Source organism: Trichomonas vaginalis, chromosome I (genome assembly GCF_026262505.1).
Source record: "Trichomonas vaginalis G3 chromosome I, whole genome shotgun sequence".
NCBI classification, from domain to species: domain Eukaryota; phylum Parabasalia; order Trichomonadida; family Trichomonadidae; genus Trichomonas; species Trichomonas vaginalis.
The window spans coordinates 14463536-14482124 of NC_067203.1; the positions used below are offsets into that span (position 1 = coordinate 14463536).

The 18589-nt window shown below is 29.6% G+C and overlaps 7 protein-coding genes across 7 annotated transcripts; 5 read left to right on the plus strand and 2 right to left on the minus strand.

Annotated features, from left to right (window-relative positions):
- Positions 1 to 1290: 1290 nt before the first annotated feature.
- On the minus strand, positions 1291 to 2702 carry TVAGG3_0986090 (armadillo (ARM) repeat-containing protein family; the record flags this gene model as incomplete). Its single annotated transcript, XM_001582587.1, has 1 exon — positions 1314 to 2702. One exon carries the CDS (start codon positions 2700 to 2702, stop codon positions 1314 to 1316), a length of 1389 nt encoding a protein of 462 aa, XP_001582637.1.
- A 136-nt stretch (positions 2703 to 2838) lies between these two features.
- Positions 2839 to 6330, plus strand: TVAGG3_0986100 (uncharacterized protein; the record flags this gene model as incomplete). Its single annotated transcript, XM_001582586.1, has 1 exon — positions 2839 to 6330. One exon carries the CDS (start codon positions 2839 to 2841, stop codon positions 6328 to 6330), a length of 3492 nt encoding a protein of 1163 aa, XP_001582636.1.
- A 1958-nt stretch (positions 6331 to 8288) lies between these two features.
- On the plus strand, positions 8289 to 8978 carry TVAGG3_0986110 (ribosomal large subunit assembly; the record flags this gene model as incomplete). Its single annotated transcript, XM_001582585.1, has 1 exon — positions 8316 to 8798. The coding sequence occupies one exon, from the start codon at positions 8316 to 8318 to the stop codon at positions 8796 to 8798; it is 483 nt and encodes a 160-aa protein (XP_001582635.1).
- Positions 8979 to 11734: 2756 nt separating this feature from the next.
- On the minus strand, positions 11735 to 12949 carry TVAGG3_0986120 (uncharacterized protein; the record flags this gene model as incomplete). The annotated part of the gene is made up of 1 exon (XM_001582584.1): positions 12235 to 12762. One exon carries the CDS (start codon positions 12760 to 12762, stop codon positions 12235 to 12237), a length of 528 nt encoding a protein of 175 aa, XP_001582634.1.
- A 1928-nt stretch (positions 12950 to 14877) lies between these two features.
- TVAGG3_0986130 (N-glycan processing) lies at positions 14878 to 16445 on the plus strand (the record flags this gene model as incomplete). The annotated part of the gene is made up of 1 exon (XM_001582583.2): positions 14978 to 16405. One exon carries the CDS (start codon positions 14978 to 14980, stop codon positions 16403 to 16405), a length of 1428 nt encoding a protein of 475 aa, XP_001582633.1.
- Positions 16446 to 17248: 803 nt separating this feature from the next.
- TVAGG3_0986140 (glucose import) lies at positions 17249 to 17416 on the plus strand (the record flags this gene model as incomplete). The annotated part of the gene is made up of 1 exon (XM_001582582.1): positions 17249 to 17416. The coding sequence occupies one exon, from the start codon at positions 17249 to 17251 to the stop codon at positions 17414 to 17416; it is 168 nt and encodes a 55-aa protein (XP_001582632.1).
- A 124-nt stretch (positions 17417 to 17540) lies between these two features.
- Positions 17541 to 18503, plus strand: TVAGG3_0986150 (major facilitator superfamily transporter; the record flags this gene model as incomplete). The annotated part of the gene is made up of 1 exon (XM_001582581.1): positions 17541 to 18503. The coding sequence occupies one exon, from the start codon at positions 17541 to 17543 to the stop codon at positions 18501 to 18503; it is 963 nt and encodes a 320-aa protein (XP_001582631.1).
- Positions 18504 to 18589: the final 86 nt, after the last annotated feature.

An 18589-nucleotide genomic window follows, 5' to 3' on the forward strand; every position in this document is an offset into this window, starting at 1 on the left:
GAACATAACACTATTCAAGTTAATTACTATTTATTTGCACTTTTGCTAAATTATTTGAAATTAATAAAGCAATTTATGCTTTATGTTTTATAATATATATTATCTTCGCTAGTATTGATATAATGTATCATCTATTTGGTATAATATTGCAAATTCAATATAATGCTTCAATTATTGTGTTTAAGTAGCAAACTACAGCTATTCAATTAAAATATAATCATTAACATTCTATTTATATTTAACTGATATAATCAACATATGAATATACCATAATTTGGAAAAGATAGAAATATCAAATCATTGGCAATATACGATAACATATATTTTTATCTCATTATATCATTGTTAAAAATTATTTTCTATCATTCACTGAATGTATACATGATTAGCTTCTATATTTAGCAAAATGATATCTTAAATTTACTAACATACATAATCTAACTAAATATATTTTTTACACATTCATTGGTGAACTTCATGATATATCTCATTCATTACCAATCGTTTTAGATAATGAGATACGTACTTGAAATAATCGTCACACGGAAATATTTTAAAATGCGCAAATTTTGCGCAAATTCAATTCAAAATAATCGTTTTTGCGCATTTTTTGCACCTACAGGATAACCCAAATCTAAAATATTTTTTATTGATTCTAAATAAACCTAGTTTATCCTAAGGGAGTTTGCTCTGACATTTCTATATGGACTACTATCACTTATACTATTCATGAATTTACAAAAATATTCCTTGATATTATTTGCCAATACTTAATTAAATGTTAAGTACTTTCTCTCAATTAAGTTTGAGCAAAAACCTAGTTACATTTAAGAATTAGACTTGCAAAATATTTTGTCGATTTGAATTTTAGAATTTGTAAAGTTGCACCAAGCTGAATTTTAGAACTGGAGAAGATTTTTCTGCATACGAGATCTTTAAACATAGAAATAAACACCGAAGAAGAATTTCATTAATAGGGCAAGAACGGTTATTGATTCCCCAAAATATGTAGCCATCTTTAATTCCGAGCGAATAAATGTAGTGAATTAATATTAAACCACTATGGGATGTTTACTCTTAAATAATGCCAAAGTTACTATATCTTTTTTTTTTAATATAAAATAATGCTATTGGAAAAAGAATTATTAGACATTTGTAGCACTATGTTCAATTAAGAAAGTGACAATATTTGTTGCTTAATATAGAGAGAATTTCATAAAACATTGATAAATATGAAGAGGAAGAGAATTTCATAAAGCAATGATGTACAACATATACATTATTTTTGCTAAACCATGGTAATAATAAACAGTTTATTCTTTATTTTCTTCGAAAAGCATCAAAATTGCGTTTGCTTTTGAAGATAATGAAGGATTTTCAGAGTCTCCATGTTCTAGGAGAGTATCAAATCCATCAATCTCGTTCATCTGTTCTTCAGCAGCATCAAGTTGATTAGTTCTGCTGAGAAAATCAAAAAATATTATCAAAGCTCCTAAAATTTTATTGTTTGCCTCTTGATTATTACCTTCAAGAGCATATACCATCATTTTAAGAGCGTTGTGTTCAAATTGAGCCTGAAAAATTTCATCATTTCCTTTATGTAAAATAACAGAGTGAATTAATGCGCAAGATGTCTTAAAATTAACTTCAACATCTTCATAAACATCATCTAGCCTCTCAATTAAGTTTTCTGAAAGCAAAATTAATCCGATATCTCCATATCGAATAATATTAGCGATTGTTTCAATAGATTCTTCAGCAACTTCTTCTTCAACATCTCTAGTGATATTTCTAACTATTGATTTGTAGTTAAATCGCGGTGTTGGGTCATTTTCAGAAGCATCTTCGTAATACCATGTTAAAATATGAGTAATGAGCACGTACGATGCTGATTTAAGATCAATGTTATCACATATCATCGCTTTGTTAATGAGTTTATTAAAATAAGGTAAATTTGCAAATGCAACTGCAACTGGCCTTGAAATACATATATTTGATGAAATATAAAACAAAAACTGTGTAATTTGTGGCATCTGAAGTGAAGCCAAGTACTCTAATGCACTAATTATTTCAGATAAATGAGGACCTGCTCCTTCTATCGTACAATTGAACAAAAGCCATAAAGTTAACATCATAGAAGTATCATCGTGTGCTGTAACTACTAAATCAACTAGTATTGGTATCGCATCGTTCTTCAAAACTTCGGATTTATAAAATGGATAGTTGTAAATCATTAAATTTAAAGCTTTAAGAGCCAAAATTAACCTCTCTGGATCAAGATGAGTCAGATTTTCGATAATGATTGAAATATAATTTTTTTCGACGAAATAAAGAATAAATCCGTATTTTTTCTTGTAAAATAGCATTTCTACAACTCTAAATGAAGATAATGCAATCTGATGTCTGGTTGGATCTTGTTCAGGATCATAATCTGCTATTACGGTTGTTGCAATTAAAATCTGAATTAAATTGTAATTGATAATGATTTCATTGATTTCAAACTTGTATTTTTCAATGTAGTTTTCTAATCTTTGCATTTCAATCAGAATATTTGGAGGATCGTCGACTTTGAATCTTTCTCTAATAGTATTTAAGATTTCTTCAAGTTCAGTGAACTCATCTATCTTTATTCTTCCTTCTTTTTCACTCTGAAAGACATCTCTGAAGCATGTTTCTAATAATTCATCTTTGTAAAAATCCATAAAATTTTTGACAAAAATCCAAGTACACAAAAATCAAAAATCCATAATTTAGTTTATCTAATATTAATCTATAGTTTGTATTTATTTGGGGGAGAAAAATGAAATTTGTGGGGATTTTGTTTTCTTTTTTTTTTTCATGACGAATGAAGAGTTAAAAAAAGATTCAAATATACAAAATAATGTGTCACCAGAGGAAAATAAGATGGAGATACCATTCAAGGAACTTGTTAGCCTCGATATTGATGGTTTTGTCAATTTATTGGGATATGCAACACAAAACAAGCTCGTAATCCTAAACTACAAGCAATTAACAAGCAGAGAAGGTGCAACAGAACTAGTTTCTATTGAAAAACAAGGCATTCGTGATTTTAAATTTGTTAGATATCAAGATACAATTGGCTACTACTTAATTAATGACAATAATTTAGAAATATATTCATTTGAAAAGAAAGATCCGATGAAAACAATCGAAATACCAATAGAAAATTTAAAATCTTTTTACGATAATGTGTCTTATCCATATATATTTGTAAAAACACCAGACAAAGTCGTTACAGTCAATATGAATACTTCGGAAACAGCAGAAATCAACTGTTTATCAGAAGTTTCAAACATTTGTATTACATCTCAAGGAAAACTCGCATTTTTCGAGGACAATAAGATATTCATTTACACGCCCATGGAAGAAAAACCACGTTTACTTACAGAAATGGCCGATGTCAAAGGAAAATCTGCACTTATATCAACAGTTCAAGATAACATCATTTTCATCTCTCATTACCTCAAAGCTCCACATATTCAACTCCAAATGATCAATGTTACAACTAAAAATGTCAAAAAATACGATTATAATAATTATTATCCAGATAAAGTCACAGATCAGATAAACAGAAGTGACGAACCCATTATTGCATATGGTCAGCAGTTTCTTCCCATTATTACTCTTTTCGGGCCGATGAAAATTCCATATTTCATTGCATTTAACAATTTTAATTTGAATTTATGGGTTCCAGAGCAAGGTTTAAAGAGTTATCAAGAAGACAACTACAGGTGCATGTGGTGTATGACTGATTTAGAGGACATGCAGTATGCTTTATTCGATCCATTATTTGTTTACTACAGAACAGAAGATATTGAATTCGATGATGAAGAAGAACAAAAGAGTTTTGAACATAAATCACTTTCTGACTTTGTTTCTTTGAAGATAGAGATAAAAGGAGAACAACTCGTTGAAAAAGAAACAGATATGGAAATGGTTATTGATGAACAAGAAGAAAATATTGGAGAATCACATGTTTTCTTTGGAAAATTTGGAGAAAAACTCATTTTATATCAAAATAAAATGATTATAATTGTATATGATGAAGAAAAAGAAATCCCTCTTCCTGAAGACATCGGATTGAAATTTGTTAAATTCACTTATTCAGTTGATTTAACTCAAACTTATGTAGTTATAGGTGGCGATGATTTTATCTCGGCTTATAACTTCGAAACTGAAAAATATGTTAATTTTTTGTTGCCAGATGAAGTGACCAATTTGCCACTTCTCAAAATTGTTACAGAAAAAGCAACTTTTCCTATTATTTATGCACTTTTCGGAAACACAATTATTTCTTTGTCACTTTTTAGTGAAAATGTCGAAATTTTATTTACAAAGAAGAAAGAAATCGAAACAAAAACTCCCGATAAAAATGAAGAAAAAACTGAAGAAAAAGATGATGAAAATAAAGACGATACAAAAAGTGACAAAAAGGATGAACTAAAAAGTGAAGAATCAAATGATAAAAATGCAGAAGAAACAAAAATTAATGAAAAAGAAAATCCAAACAATGAAGAAAATAAAGATAAAAATGAAAATTCTGAAGAAAACAAAGAAAAAACTGAAAATAATGATCAAAAATTTGAAGAGGAAGAAGAGGAAGAAATTTATGATATTGACATTGAAGTTATTTATAAGAATGATGGCAGAATCAATGAGTACAGTTTGTTTATGTATGAAGACAGAACTCTTTATGAATATGTAAATGGATCATTTACAATTTTCAAAGGTTCACACAGCCAAAATTCGAAACTTTACAATGTTTCTTCTTATATTGTTGCTGTTTCAGATAAGTCAATTTTGATTTTGTCTCCCGATGACAAAAATAAATCTCAGCTAGTTGAATTCGAATCAAATGATAGAATTGTTTCAACTTTGTCAAATTTGCCATTCTTTTCAATTTTTGATAGAGAAACAAAGAATTTGTCACTTTTTGGGATTGAAGATGAAAAATTAACAAAAATTCCATTACCTTTAGAAGACAAAAGTGTTTTAGAGCAAACAGAAGAGATATGTTTAGTTTTCCAAGATGATCAACTCTATTTCCAGTGTTTTACAAATGATTTTGTAATCAAATACATTGAAGTATTAAATTACAAATTTGCAAAACTTCAAAGTGATGATTTGGACAATGTTTATTTATACGAAAAACAAAAGCTAGGAAATACATCAACAAAGCCTTTATTCACAGTGTCTTTTGCAGATAAAATCGCTTTGATTGGTGAAAACAAAGTTGACATTTACGGTTTTAACGGTTATAAAATTAATCCTCCAGCAAATTCAGTAGATCTCAGAGGAGTAATTCATTCATGTTCTGTCGACAAAAAATTGATTCTTTTGACAAACCATAAAATTGTAATTACAAATGAAAACGGTTTTGTAATTTACAACAGAACATTTGAAGATGTTGAATTTGTCAAAGTAATGACAAACAGAATTTTGTATCCTGCTGTTTTTATAGTCCAAAAATACGATGATGATTATTTCTGTGGTTTTTATTTGAACACCATGACAAACCAAATTAACTTTGCTGTTGACGACAACTGTTCTCCATTAATTTTCACAGATATAAGTTTAACAAAAAGTGGTTCATTTGCGGCGGTTTTGCCAAATAGTACTTTTTGCATTCAATCGATTTTTGGGTTGATTTATTACAATTCATTTTCTTCATATTCTTTTGTCAAAACTGTTTATGATTTAACACTTTTCTTCAATCCTATGGAAGACAAAACCGAAATATTTATCATAGATGATAAACATCAAGGTTTTAGTTTTTACGATGATAGAATTTTAGTTGAAGAAAATCTTTTTGTTTCTAAAGACAACAGAATGATGTTCTACAAAGATGAGGATAACACAGTTTATTATTATGATTTGGCAATTCCTAACAAACCTTTGATTTGTCATAACTCTAAAAGCGAAAAATTAACGCTTTTGAATCCAAGTTTCCATGAACTTTCAAGATTAGATTGTTTTGTTGGAATGAATGAAAAGAAGATTTTGTTTGTTATGCCTTTGAACATCGAAGTAGAAGAAGAAGAGGTAGAAATCATCGAATTTGTTCCTCAAATGGTTGATTCTATAAACGAAAAGACTATTTACGTTGAATACAAAGAGAAGATCATTAAACCAAAGAGAAGAACACCACTCGATGTAAGAGCGAAATACGAAAGAAACAGAGACAAAAAGACTTTCCACAAACATGAAATTGTAAACTTGACAAGAAAATACGAACTGGAAAGGATTAATTCTGAAAAGATAAAGCCACAACAGAAAGGAATGATAAGAAGAACCAAGTATGGAAAATAAATTTGTTTTATAATATATTTTTTGTATACATTTTATATATAGAATAAAAATTACAATTTATCAAAAACTGATATTAATTATATGCTTAGACCATAGTAATACATTCATTTCAATTTGATCCAAGATATTAAATTAATTTTATTAAAAGAGTGAGCTTATGTTATATATAAATAATCGTTATTTATGTGGAGGGCAAGCCAAACCACCTGATACCTGAAATTATATCATCAAATCAGAATTTTGAGATATTGAATAGCAGCAATATATATATATATCTTTGCATTCGACTGGTTTTGACAAAAGAGCACAAGAGAAAGGAATGATGGAAGAAATTTGAAATTTTCTGAAAATTGATCAATGATTTATGTTGACTTGTTTTCAAATATAAAATTTATCCACAATATTTAAGGATGTCAATTTGGAAGAAAAGTGAGAAAATTCCTAAAATGCTAAAAATGAATTTTCCAAACGTATTTTTTTATCTCATTTTTTTGATTTTGAAAAAAATTTGGAGAGAAGAACTCTTCGTTTTTGAATTTTGTCACGATGGTTTTAAAGTATATTAGACACATGTATTGATATTACTATTTTTGTATATTTTGAGAGAAAATCCCTAAAAAGTGAGAAAATCTGAGACGGTTTGAGAAAATATATAAACTATTGAAAATTTGAATTAAACTTCTAATTTGGAAAAAAGAAATTTGGAAAGAAGAAAATTCAAAAATCGAGATTTAGACTCAGTATCAAATGGAGAACAAAATGTTTCTTCATATGAAGGAAAAAATTTTCTTGAGAAGAAATAGAGTTTTTAAAATTTTATTGTATGTAATGAAATAAACAAATATTAAAATTATTTTTTGATAACAAGAAAATTCCCAACAGAAAATATTTGAGACAAAGAAAAAAAGAAAATTGAAAAATATTACTCTCCTTTACATTTCATGAGATTTTCAATTTATTTTCATAAAATTGACAATTTTATACGTTTAGATGAAAATAAGTGATTTTGCTTGAAATAAAAATTATTGTTTGTTTACAGCTATCAAATAGATTTTTGCTATTTTGATTAAAATTTGTTAATCAAATTAATAATTTTTTTTCTAAATATCTTAAATATCTGGATCACTCACTGATACGATGAATTAAACGATAAAAATAATACAAACTCAACTAAGTTTCCTGTCTTTCAACCAAAAAATATTATGCAATTTAAATTAAATTGTTTATTCAAAGATAAAACAAAGATAAAGTAATTATAATTATCATATACTTTATGAATAACTCTCTAATTGGATAAGATTTTCGTACAAATATTTTTATTAATATCGATAAGAATATGTTTACCTACTATCACCATATGTCGATAAACGAGAGTAGAGTGATTTTTATCATCGAAACTTTTTAAAAGCTGTAAGCTGGAAGTAATAATCTTGTTTTTTCTGAGTTAGTTGTAGAACTATTGATGCCCGAATTATCATTGTGATGCAGAAGGATATCAATGTACTGACTGAAGGATATGAATTGAATTGAATTTTATTGAATTTCAATTTGATCAAAATTTGTTGAAATGATATGAATGTGTCAACTTCTGTATCATTCTCCTTCACTCCTTCCTTATTCTTTCGAGAACGAAGCTAGCTCAGCTTTCGCTGAGCGAATTGACACTTTTCATGCCCTAAACGTACATACTCTCAAATTTATCGAAAAAATTAATACCACCTAAACTAGTATATTCTTATTTTAAATATGATATTATCCTTATATTCCACACTAAAATTCATTTAAATCAACTTTTAAAAAAGTTCGAATCCTGCGCGTCTCACTTTTTAAATTTTCCAAATGGAAAATTATATTCTCCTAAAGTGAAAACAATTTTCCAAATTAACTTCCTTACAATATTCCTTAAATCAGCAAAAAAAAATAAAACCTCAATGTTGAGCCATGTTATAAAAGTGACACGACCATCTGACATTTATTTATAAATAATGGCTGATCAAGTAGTTATCATCAAGTGCCGCGTATGGGGTGGTGAAACCGGTGTTACATCCAAGCTTGCACCAAAGCTCGGTCCACTCGGTGTTCCAGCTCCAAAAGTTGCACAAGAGGTAGCTAAAGCCACAGAAAAGTTTAAGGGATTCCGCGCAACAGTCAAGATCACGGTCCAAAACCGTGAGTTCAAGGTTGACGTTGAGAACTCTACCTCCACTCTTTTGATTGCAGCCCTGAACGAGCCACATCGCGATCGCAAGAAGACAAAAGCTGTTAAGCACAGTGGAAGTCTTTCTCTTGATACAATCATTGACATTGCTCGCACAATGAGAGCAAAGTCATGCGCTCGCAAGCTCGCAGGAACAGTCAAAGAGGTCCTCGGAACAGCGCAGGCGATGGGTGCTCATGTTGACGGAATGGATCCAAAGGAAGTTCAGAAGAAGATCACTTCCGGCGAGATTCCAATCCCTGAGGCTTAAATAAATTATATGTATTATTCGTAACCAATCAATGATCAAAATTTAATAGGTTATCATTACAAATTGCAATAAGCAATTGGATTTACAGTCTTTTGATCGCAGTTTGTTTTTTATGAAAAAATATTTGATTTTTTTTTAAGAAATACGCATTTGAGCTAATTAACTAATAACTATATACTCTGTACATACCATACATACTATCTGTCTTTTGATTTTAGAGAAATATTTTAATGAAAATTTTTTGATAGATTTCGTGAGTTAATTCAATTAGACTAGAGCTTTTTTGAGTTGTTTTCCAATGTTTCTCGAGGAAATTTCTTGCTTTAATAAAGAGATGCATTTTGAAATTTTAATATGGAAATTTCTTAAGATCATAAATGGTTGAAATGTTCATAACTAGGATAAAACTAATCGATTTGACGTACGAAATAAGAATTCTGAAATATGAAATCCTGCATTCCATGGAAAATACATGTGAAATGAACGAAACATGTTTAGGTAATACCGAAATATTGACTGTTCATTGTAATAAGTTTAAAAGTAATGACCGTGAGTTTGCTTTCCCTCAAAATTGAATTGAGGACGATGTCATAAAAAATATATTTGTTTCTTATATTTTATTGTCATCTTAATAGTATTTACAGCCATTAATTTACGGTAGGGAACTTGATCCTCTAACCGAAAAAAACCGTAAATTAAATGAATACTGTATTCAACGAAAGTATGAGCAAATCCTTGATTAGAATTATAAGTAATGAATTGTTAGACTTATGAAGGACCGAATGCAGTTAACAATGAATAAAATTAGAACACTTTTCGGAATGATTTTCTTTTTGCTTTTATATTTGACAAATAAATCACCTCACACTAGTAAATTTAATATAAATGTGGAAATATTACTTCGGTAATGATCCAAAAAATGTATATTCGTCAGGATCATTTTTATCTGGTGGAAGTTCTTACTTTATAACAAAATCGCACTTTAAAGACCTTAATGATCAAGGAGCAATATGATTTTCAAATACAGATAGTTCAACTGATCTTTTAGTTCATGCTTGTTTATTTCCATTGTGCTCAGCAAATAATTATGATGGAGGGGCAATTTACTTTGCTTATGAAGGGAAAGTTGTTCAAATAATGAACACAGCATATAATTGCAGTGTTAATGGAAGTCAATATGGTCATTATTGTCACATATCTTCATCTGATGCACCTGAGTGCATCAATTTTGTTCTATGTTGTTCAATTGTTAATTGCGGAAAATCAAATGCTGGTTCTTATTCAGTGAATATTGAAGATGGGAAAATTAATATTTCATGCACAAACATCTCCAAGAATTCTGCAAAATTAGTGTTAGCCTTCGATATCAATTCTCCTGATACTGATTCATATGTTAAATACTGTACAATATCAGAAAATATAAATGACGAGATAGGTTTAATTATAATAAATTCGGTTGGTCAGGCTTCTTACATTCAAATGACCAATATCGTTAATAACAAATGTGAAGCAGGTTCCGTTATATATTCAGCAGGAATTTCAAATTTGATTATTTCGAACTCTTCGATAATTGGGAATGTTAAAAAGAATAATTTAGGCTATGAATCTGGAAGTATATCAATTTCAAGCTCCTATTTGGATGAAATGCCAAATGCAGAATTTGATAAAGGAAATAATGTTATAACTAGTCATTCTATTAGCTTTCAAACTAATTTTTGCCTTACGAGGCCATCTGAGTATACTAAAATGAGAAAAAAGTCTCAGTATTCAAATAAGATATTTATATTTCTCATAAAATAATAACTTTTAATGGAACAAGCTGTTTTCTGTTATTGAAAATAGAACCAATTTGGTTAATAAAACTTCTACCCCCAAATGATTTATATGAATCTTTGGCCCTATTCCATTTAGTTTTTTTGGTTTTTGCTACATAATGTTCTTTAATCCAATTAAAGGAATCACTTTACTTAAAATTTATTATACTTTAAGCATCCATTAAATTACCTTATGCTAGTTTAATTAACTTGGAAATTATTCTGAATTTTAAAATCAAATATTAGTAACCACTAAATATAAAAACAAATAAGTATTATTTGTAACACATTTAATTTTGATTATTTGTCGAAATTTTAAAAATAAATTAAAAATTTTAAATTAAAAATATTTGGTATCAAATGAATTATTTTTAATTAGAGAATAGATAAAATATCTCAATTGAAAGCATGCTTATTATAATTAATTTTTCAGGACCTTGGAGATATCAAAATTTATAAATGCAGCTGATTCTATAGAAACCCATGTATGTAAAAATGATTTTTAAAAAGTTACCAAATGTTGTATTAATTTTTACCAAAACTAATAAATAATGTGAATGACTATTGACTATCTTATTGAGATATAATCAATATACAATAGTATTTTTAAACATATTTAAAATTCGGAATCTGAAGATAAAAATATGAAAAAGTGAATTTCCAATTCCAATGTAACATACTTGGAATAATTCCTATAAAATAGCAAAAACGAAGGATTTATTTTGACGGAAAATACGATAGGAAGATAAGATCTGATTTTGAATTAGAATTTATATTTTACAAATATATTGAAAAGAATTTTTGAATGCTTCGGAATTTTGAGAAAATCAAGATCCGTTTTGTTGTTATTCGATTTTAATAAAATTTAACTCGGGTTTGATATCTAATCCGATCACTCTTTGTGTCACAAATTTGTTGGGTTATCTCAATTCGAGCGGGTAGAATCACAAAATTGACAACTTATCAAATTGATTACTTTAACAATTTTGGCCGGCAAATATTTTGATTATTTTAATAAATTTATACTAATTGATAAGTTTTCAACTATTTTTTATCAACATGTATTTCATATCTAATATATTTTCTCGTATAATGTGTACTATCATGGAAGAATAATAATATTAAATCCATCGGATGACCAAGATGGATAAAAATTTATGTTATCAAATTTTTTCTAATAAAAAGAAAATGATAATAGAATATATAACTTCTTTGAGTCTCATTGCCAAAACAAAAGTTAATTAGCATGTCGGGCTTTTTGATTCAAAATTATAATGAAGTAAATTACAACACGTATTAATTGAATATCAATTAATAGAATAACAATATTGAGAATGATGTAAGCATTTCAAACGTTTATAATTGATATCGATTTCAATTCATAACTATTGAAAAGATACTACGATTTGAAAGTACATGTTTATATAACAACTAATATAAATATAAAATAAATTTTGTTATCCTCAAAAAAAGGAATAATTTGAATCGATTAAGGTCCATCCTTTTCAGATCAGGATATTGATAGTAAGTCAGACGTGTATTCGAAAGACACGAATTCCGAAAATAAGACGATTCTGAATGCATTCAATTTTTTCAATACTGAATTTACCAATTGAATGCTTTCATTGGTACTCTTTTTCTAGCAAAAACAGCCTATTCTGAAGGATTGAAACAGTCTGCTCTAATTCTTCAATACGCTCTGAGATGATATGCATTATGTTGCTACAATTGGATAGTATCGCTAAATATTTTGCTGTATCTTCTAAATTCATTTTTTTGAAATTATTATAATTTTTTCCGTTTGTATCTGAATTATCATGTTTTTCATCATCGAAGTCTGATAAAGAATGATCTGAAATAGATTTTTTTAAATTTTTTTTAGATTTTTTTTGTTTTTCAGGTGAAATTTTAGCGGATGAGAAATCATCCATGAAGTCATTAGGTGATAATAATGTTCTATCTATTTTTGGATATTGTGTTGAGCAATGTTGGACTATTATATTTGAATTTTTTACAAGAGTTAAATCAAAATTTGTGAATTTCTCTATTATTTCGTCTGAATATAAGTATTTTAATAGAATTGATGCAAATGTTTCTTTATGAGCGTTTCGATCAGAACCTGAACAAAGTCTAAGTGATTGTACAATCATTCGCAAGTCTTTAATTATTAATAAATCGTTAATAACGTCTCTTGATAATGCGCCTTTTAAATAATATGGAGCAAATAAATGAATTAATCTCTTTTGGAGTTCCTCCGGGGGTATTTCTCCATCAAACGAGATATAGACCCTTCTTGTTAGAAATTCTGCTCTATTAGTCGTATTCCCTCCATCATCTCCCATCCGACCAACAAAAAAAAAGAGACTAATTATAATTTCTTATAGAATTGAATTAGAAAAAAACTATGTATTACATTTTATGAATCAAGCGAATTGGTTGAAAAATTAATCAAATTTACTTTGTATGTATTTGACATTATATCTCACAACAGTTACATTCAAATTATATTCATACAAAAAAATAAATCAAATTTATAATATAATTATTATAGTTTACAATAATGAATTTAATTTTCTTGCTAGTGGATTAACGTGCGTCATTGAAAAAAATGATTTATAGTAAACTCCTGGATAAATTGGTTTATTTTATATAAAAAAGGTAAATTTGCTCGAATCAATCATTGTGGTATAAATGCCTTATTGATATACATCATCAAAAAAGAAATCAGAAAATATTTCATTTAATAATAGTATGCAGCGATCATTCGATATTAAAACAATATTGGTGTAAGCTATATTTGCTAAATGAAACTTGCAAACAGTCTTTTCTTCAATAGAAATAGTATAATTTCAATGTTATCGAATTTGATTCTATACGGGTTTTATAGGAAGTGGCATTTTTAAATTATGAGATATCGTAAGTCTATAAGAAAGACATTTGTTTATTTTTAGTAATCTCATGTTTGCCATTAAAGCATAACTTCGTTATTAAATCTTATTATCATATAGCTATTAGGGTGATTAATATAATTTCGTTTCAAGCTAATAAAATATAATCTTTCAATCGATCAGATCATGATATCGTTCAAGAATCTGAATAAATAAGAAACGAATATAGTTAATAATATTTAGCATAACAATTAAAAATTTAAGTCACTTTTCAATAAAAATTCCACGAGATAATTTTTGTTATCCGATTTACAATTTGTATTCTTATTTATTGCTTTGTATTAGAATATCGCAATATTATAGCATAAAAATATTAGCAAAGAATTAAGATTTGGCGCATGGTTAATCTTTTGAATATCCAATTAATATTATTATTAATTTGGAGTCTCTGCAGTTAAGTCACTAAAGTAATTATGTATTTTAAATGATGTACATGCATTACGCTTGTCATTATAAAGAAAATTACTAAAACAAGAGCAATCTCATAAAAATATATCAAAAGTCTTGTTATGCTTTGTTGAATTGCCTTACTATATTGATTTGGCTTAGTAATTTCATACAGAAATGATTTTAAGAAAGATTCCGAAAGAAATATTTTGAGAAACACACTTATTTCATAATAAATCTACTTCCCAAAGATGTTTTGTCATCTGAAAAGGATGATTCTAGCTCTGAATGTAAATCTATTCAATAATTTAGTAAGTATGCTTTATCATTTAATAAAGATATATTTTATACTACCAAGACATTCGTGAGATTAATAGTATAAATTAGTTAGTTGCAGAAAGACATTTTTCTTTGAATTTAAGAACAGAAAGATATAAAAATTGTATGAGATATATTCATATAATCACTTTGTTTAAAAATATAGATGTACATGGAGAAATAGGATGTAAATGAGTCATTAAATCGAATTTTGAAAATGGAATATATTTATCATAAAAAAATAAAGGTATTTGTGTTCATGTTTTTAAAATTTTTCTATATTTTCCTACATATACTTTATTAAACACTGAAATAGTACATTAAATTGAAGTATTGGATATGCAATCGAAGCGAACATGCGTAGTGGCATCAATTAATAGTTGTGCATTCTTAGTTGTATGCCAAAGATTCCAAATTGATGAAATCAAGCTCCACGAACATAATTGCATAGTTACGAAAAAAAAATCGATTATGGGTTTGACACTTTTAGAATCAGTCAAGATTTAAAATTTTGAAATAATATTGATAACTTGATTTAGCAACAAGTCTGTAAAAAAATAACCTTTATCCGATCGTTCTTTTATTGCTCAAATCTTCTGTAAAGTATTCAAAAAATAATCGGCCAAAAATGTTCTTGTTTTTAATTTTTTCTGTGTATAGCGACCCTCCCCTTGGTGCTTTGCCTAGTGAGTGGCCAAAATACCTGAAATCCATGGATACCGAAAAAAGTACATTTAAATGCTTTTCCGGCGAAAAGACAATAAAATTATCGCAAATAAATGACGGATATCCAGATTGTAAGGACGGATCTGATGAACCTGGAACATCTACATTTATTAATGGTTCGTTTTACTGTCAAAACAAAGGATATATCGCCACTACAATTCAAAAATGGTCTGTAGGCGATGGAGTATGTGATTGCTGCGATGGAAGTGATGAGGCATTCAACTCGCATGCAAATTGCCCCAATACATGCGCAGAACTTGAAGCACAAAGAATTCAACTTTACAATAAACTTAACTCCATCTACTCGGAAGGCTTTGCAACATATCTCAAACGCATTGAAACAGGAAAAGAAAAATTATCATCAGCAAGGAAAAAGAAATTTGAGCTTCAATCATTAATTAAGAAACTTGAAGATGATAAAAAGCGTGTAGAAGCTGCTAAAGCACTCCCTGATCCTACACCAATCCCAATTTCCACACCAGAACCAATCCCAACCCCAGAAATTACACCAGAAACAATCAAAGATGATACAGAGGAAAAAATCCAAGCATTGAACAAGAGAATCGACGAATTACGTGTTTTAGAAGGTGAAGGTTATCCTGGCGCCACAGAAGAACTTAAACAAGCCAAAGATGAACTCGATCTTCTTCTCGAGAAGCAAAGCGAAGCAGAAGCAAAGAAAGAGGCATCAAATACACAATCTGATGATGTTCCAACTAAATCTTCCAATAATTTCGAAAAAGATGATGAAGAAAGCGAAATCTACGCAGAAAATGAAGAAGAACCAGGAGCAAAGTTGCTAGGAGAAGCCATCAAAGCAGAAAATCCAGAAGAAGTTAAAGAAGAACCAAAAGAAAAAGCAGATGAAGAACCATTATGGAAGACAATCATTCGCGCTATTTGGCAATATACATTCTACGTTCCTGATGTCAGGAGTTCTCTTGAGGAAGGAATCAGGCAGAAAACTCTCGACGATCTTGATGAAAAACTCAGAAAAGCCAGAGATAGCCTCAGAGAGCAAGAGAAGCTTTCAGATCTTGATGACAAGACAGATCCAGCATTTGTTCCTATCATTGGCAGCAAATTTAAGACAGATGATGGCGATTTCGAATATGAGGTCATGAAAGAGCTCAAACAGTCATACAACTCATATGGAAGATACAAGGAAACAGAAGGAAAGATCCAGAAGTTCAAGGATGGCCAACATTGCTGGATTACTCAGGCAGGAAGAAAAACTGACATGGAATTGGTCTGTTGGAACAAGGATATGCTAGTTTCTGTAATAGAGTCCGACCAATGCTACCATAAAGCCGTATTTGCAACGCCGTCTGCTTGCGGAGATAAGGAGGACCTCTCGAAGCTTGACGTAGGTCAGTTAAAGAGGATCGCAGATAAGGTGAACGCGAAGCTCTGAATAAAAAATTTTAGCACACAGGTTAGCGATCTGTAGTGCGCAAAAAAAAATTAATAATTTTTTTTTTACATATTATGTTTATTTGAATGGTTTTGATATATTCTGTGTTTGTATTAAAAGATTTCGAAATAACCATTGAACAATTATAAAAAAAAATTGAAAATCTGTAATTTCAATTTTATCACTTTGTTTTTATTACACCATGCATTCTTTGATATACACAAGTTGATTTGTAGCAATCATATATCTCTAGAATGAATGTTGAAATAAAATAGAAAGCATCTCTACTCAACCTTGTGTAATCACGATTTTAAGAGATAAATAAGCTTACTAGTATATTCTGATAGCAAATATGTATTGTGATTTTGCGTTGTGTAAATTCATAAAATATCAACTTTTTTAGAACTTTATATGAAACAGTCCTATATGGTCCATTAACCTATTTTGAATCATTATATTGCAAGGTTATATATTGATAGAGATAAATCGATAAAGATTGACCATTGAATCTTCTCAATTAATAAAATCTTTAGTTTATTAATGCGTAAATGTATTATATGGGTGTAAGTAGGTTCATTTAATTTTCTTATTGATTTATCCAAAGCAAATTGGCGTAAACAGCCCGTATAAAAATTCAATGAGTCCAATTTCAATATTTGAATGATGTATGGTCTCATAAAAAATACATTTGACATGAACATAATCTACTTAACTGTATGAAACAATGGGATTATTATTTTTATGATTTGGTGGTGATTTCTGTATAGATATCTCTCAAATTTTTGATAGGTTGTCATGACAAAAAAATGTTACTTCATTTTTCAAGACTTCGGATAGAAAAAGATGTCTTCATTCTTCCGCCGCGAGTTATTATACGCAGCTATTGTCTGCCTTACTCCTCTTGGTTTCGGTTACCTCATTGGTTATCCATCTCCAGCTGCACAAAAATTCCGTCTGGCTTGGGGATCTGATTTCCCAGAAAAAAAACTGGAATCTCTTTGTCGCAATTAGTCAGCTGACAGGTGCCATTGGCCCATACATTCCATCACTTCTTTTCAAATTTGGATTAGGCCGCCGTCTCGTTACATCAATCATTAACATTTGTTCAATTATCTTCTGGGTTATCTTAGCTTTCATGAATGTCAAAACATTCTGGATGGGCTTCGTTATGCGTGTTCTTCAAGGTTTCATGCTAGGTGCTTTCTCAGCTCTTGGCCCACTTCTTCTTCTCGAAGTTGCTCCAGCAGAACAAACAGGCCTCTACGGTACATTCAACCAGATCTTCATTGTCATTGGTATTATCATTCTTTATCTCATTGGTGAATACGCAATGCCATTCGTAATGTGTATTTACGCCGCTGTTTCTCATGGTCTTCAACTAGGTCTCATTTGGCTTATCCCAGAAACAGCTATTCATCAGGAAGAAAACAAAGAAGAAAATGATGCTCAAGAAACTGAGAAGGAGTCAATTTTCCAAGCCAAGTACATCTGGCCCCTTACAGTTCTCATCCTCATCATGCTCACTCAGCAATTCTCAGGCATCAATGCTATTCTTGCCGATCTCTCCACGCTCTTCGCAAATGCTAATATCCAAGGAATTTCCCCTGGTATCCAGTCAGTTATTGCTACTCTTGCTCAGCTTATTGCCTGCTTCTTCTCTGGTGGTCTAATCAAGAAGGTTGGTCGTCGTGCTATGTGGACAGTCTCTGGCATTGTTTGCGCTGCATCACTCATCATCTTTGGCTTCAATTCTAAGAATAATTGGTCCAATGTTCTCCCAGTTGTCCTTATCTTCCTCTATCAGTTCGGTTTCGGCCTTGGACTTGCTCCAATGCCATGGTACTCATCTCCAGAACTCTTCCCACTTTCTGTCCGCCCAATGGCATCTTCTATCAATGGTATGACATCATGGCTCTTCTCATTCATCATTGTCTATGCTTCCCCAGCGATGAAGGAGTCAAAGATGGGAGAACTTGGTCTCTTCCTCTTCTACGGTATCATCACAATCGCTGGTACAATCTTCGGATTTTGGTTCATCAAAGAGCCACAAGATGACAAGGCTGAGTCTCTTGATAACGAAGACGATGTCAAGAATTAAATTTATATATCTTTTATGTATCATCTAATAAACGCGATTCGTTTAATTCACATACCATTTGATCATCAAAATAATCATCTTATCAG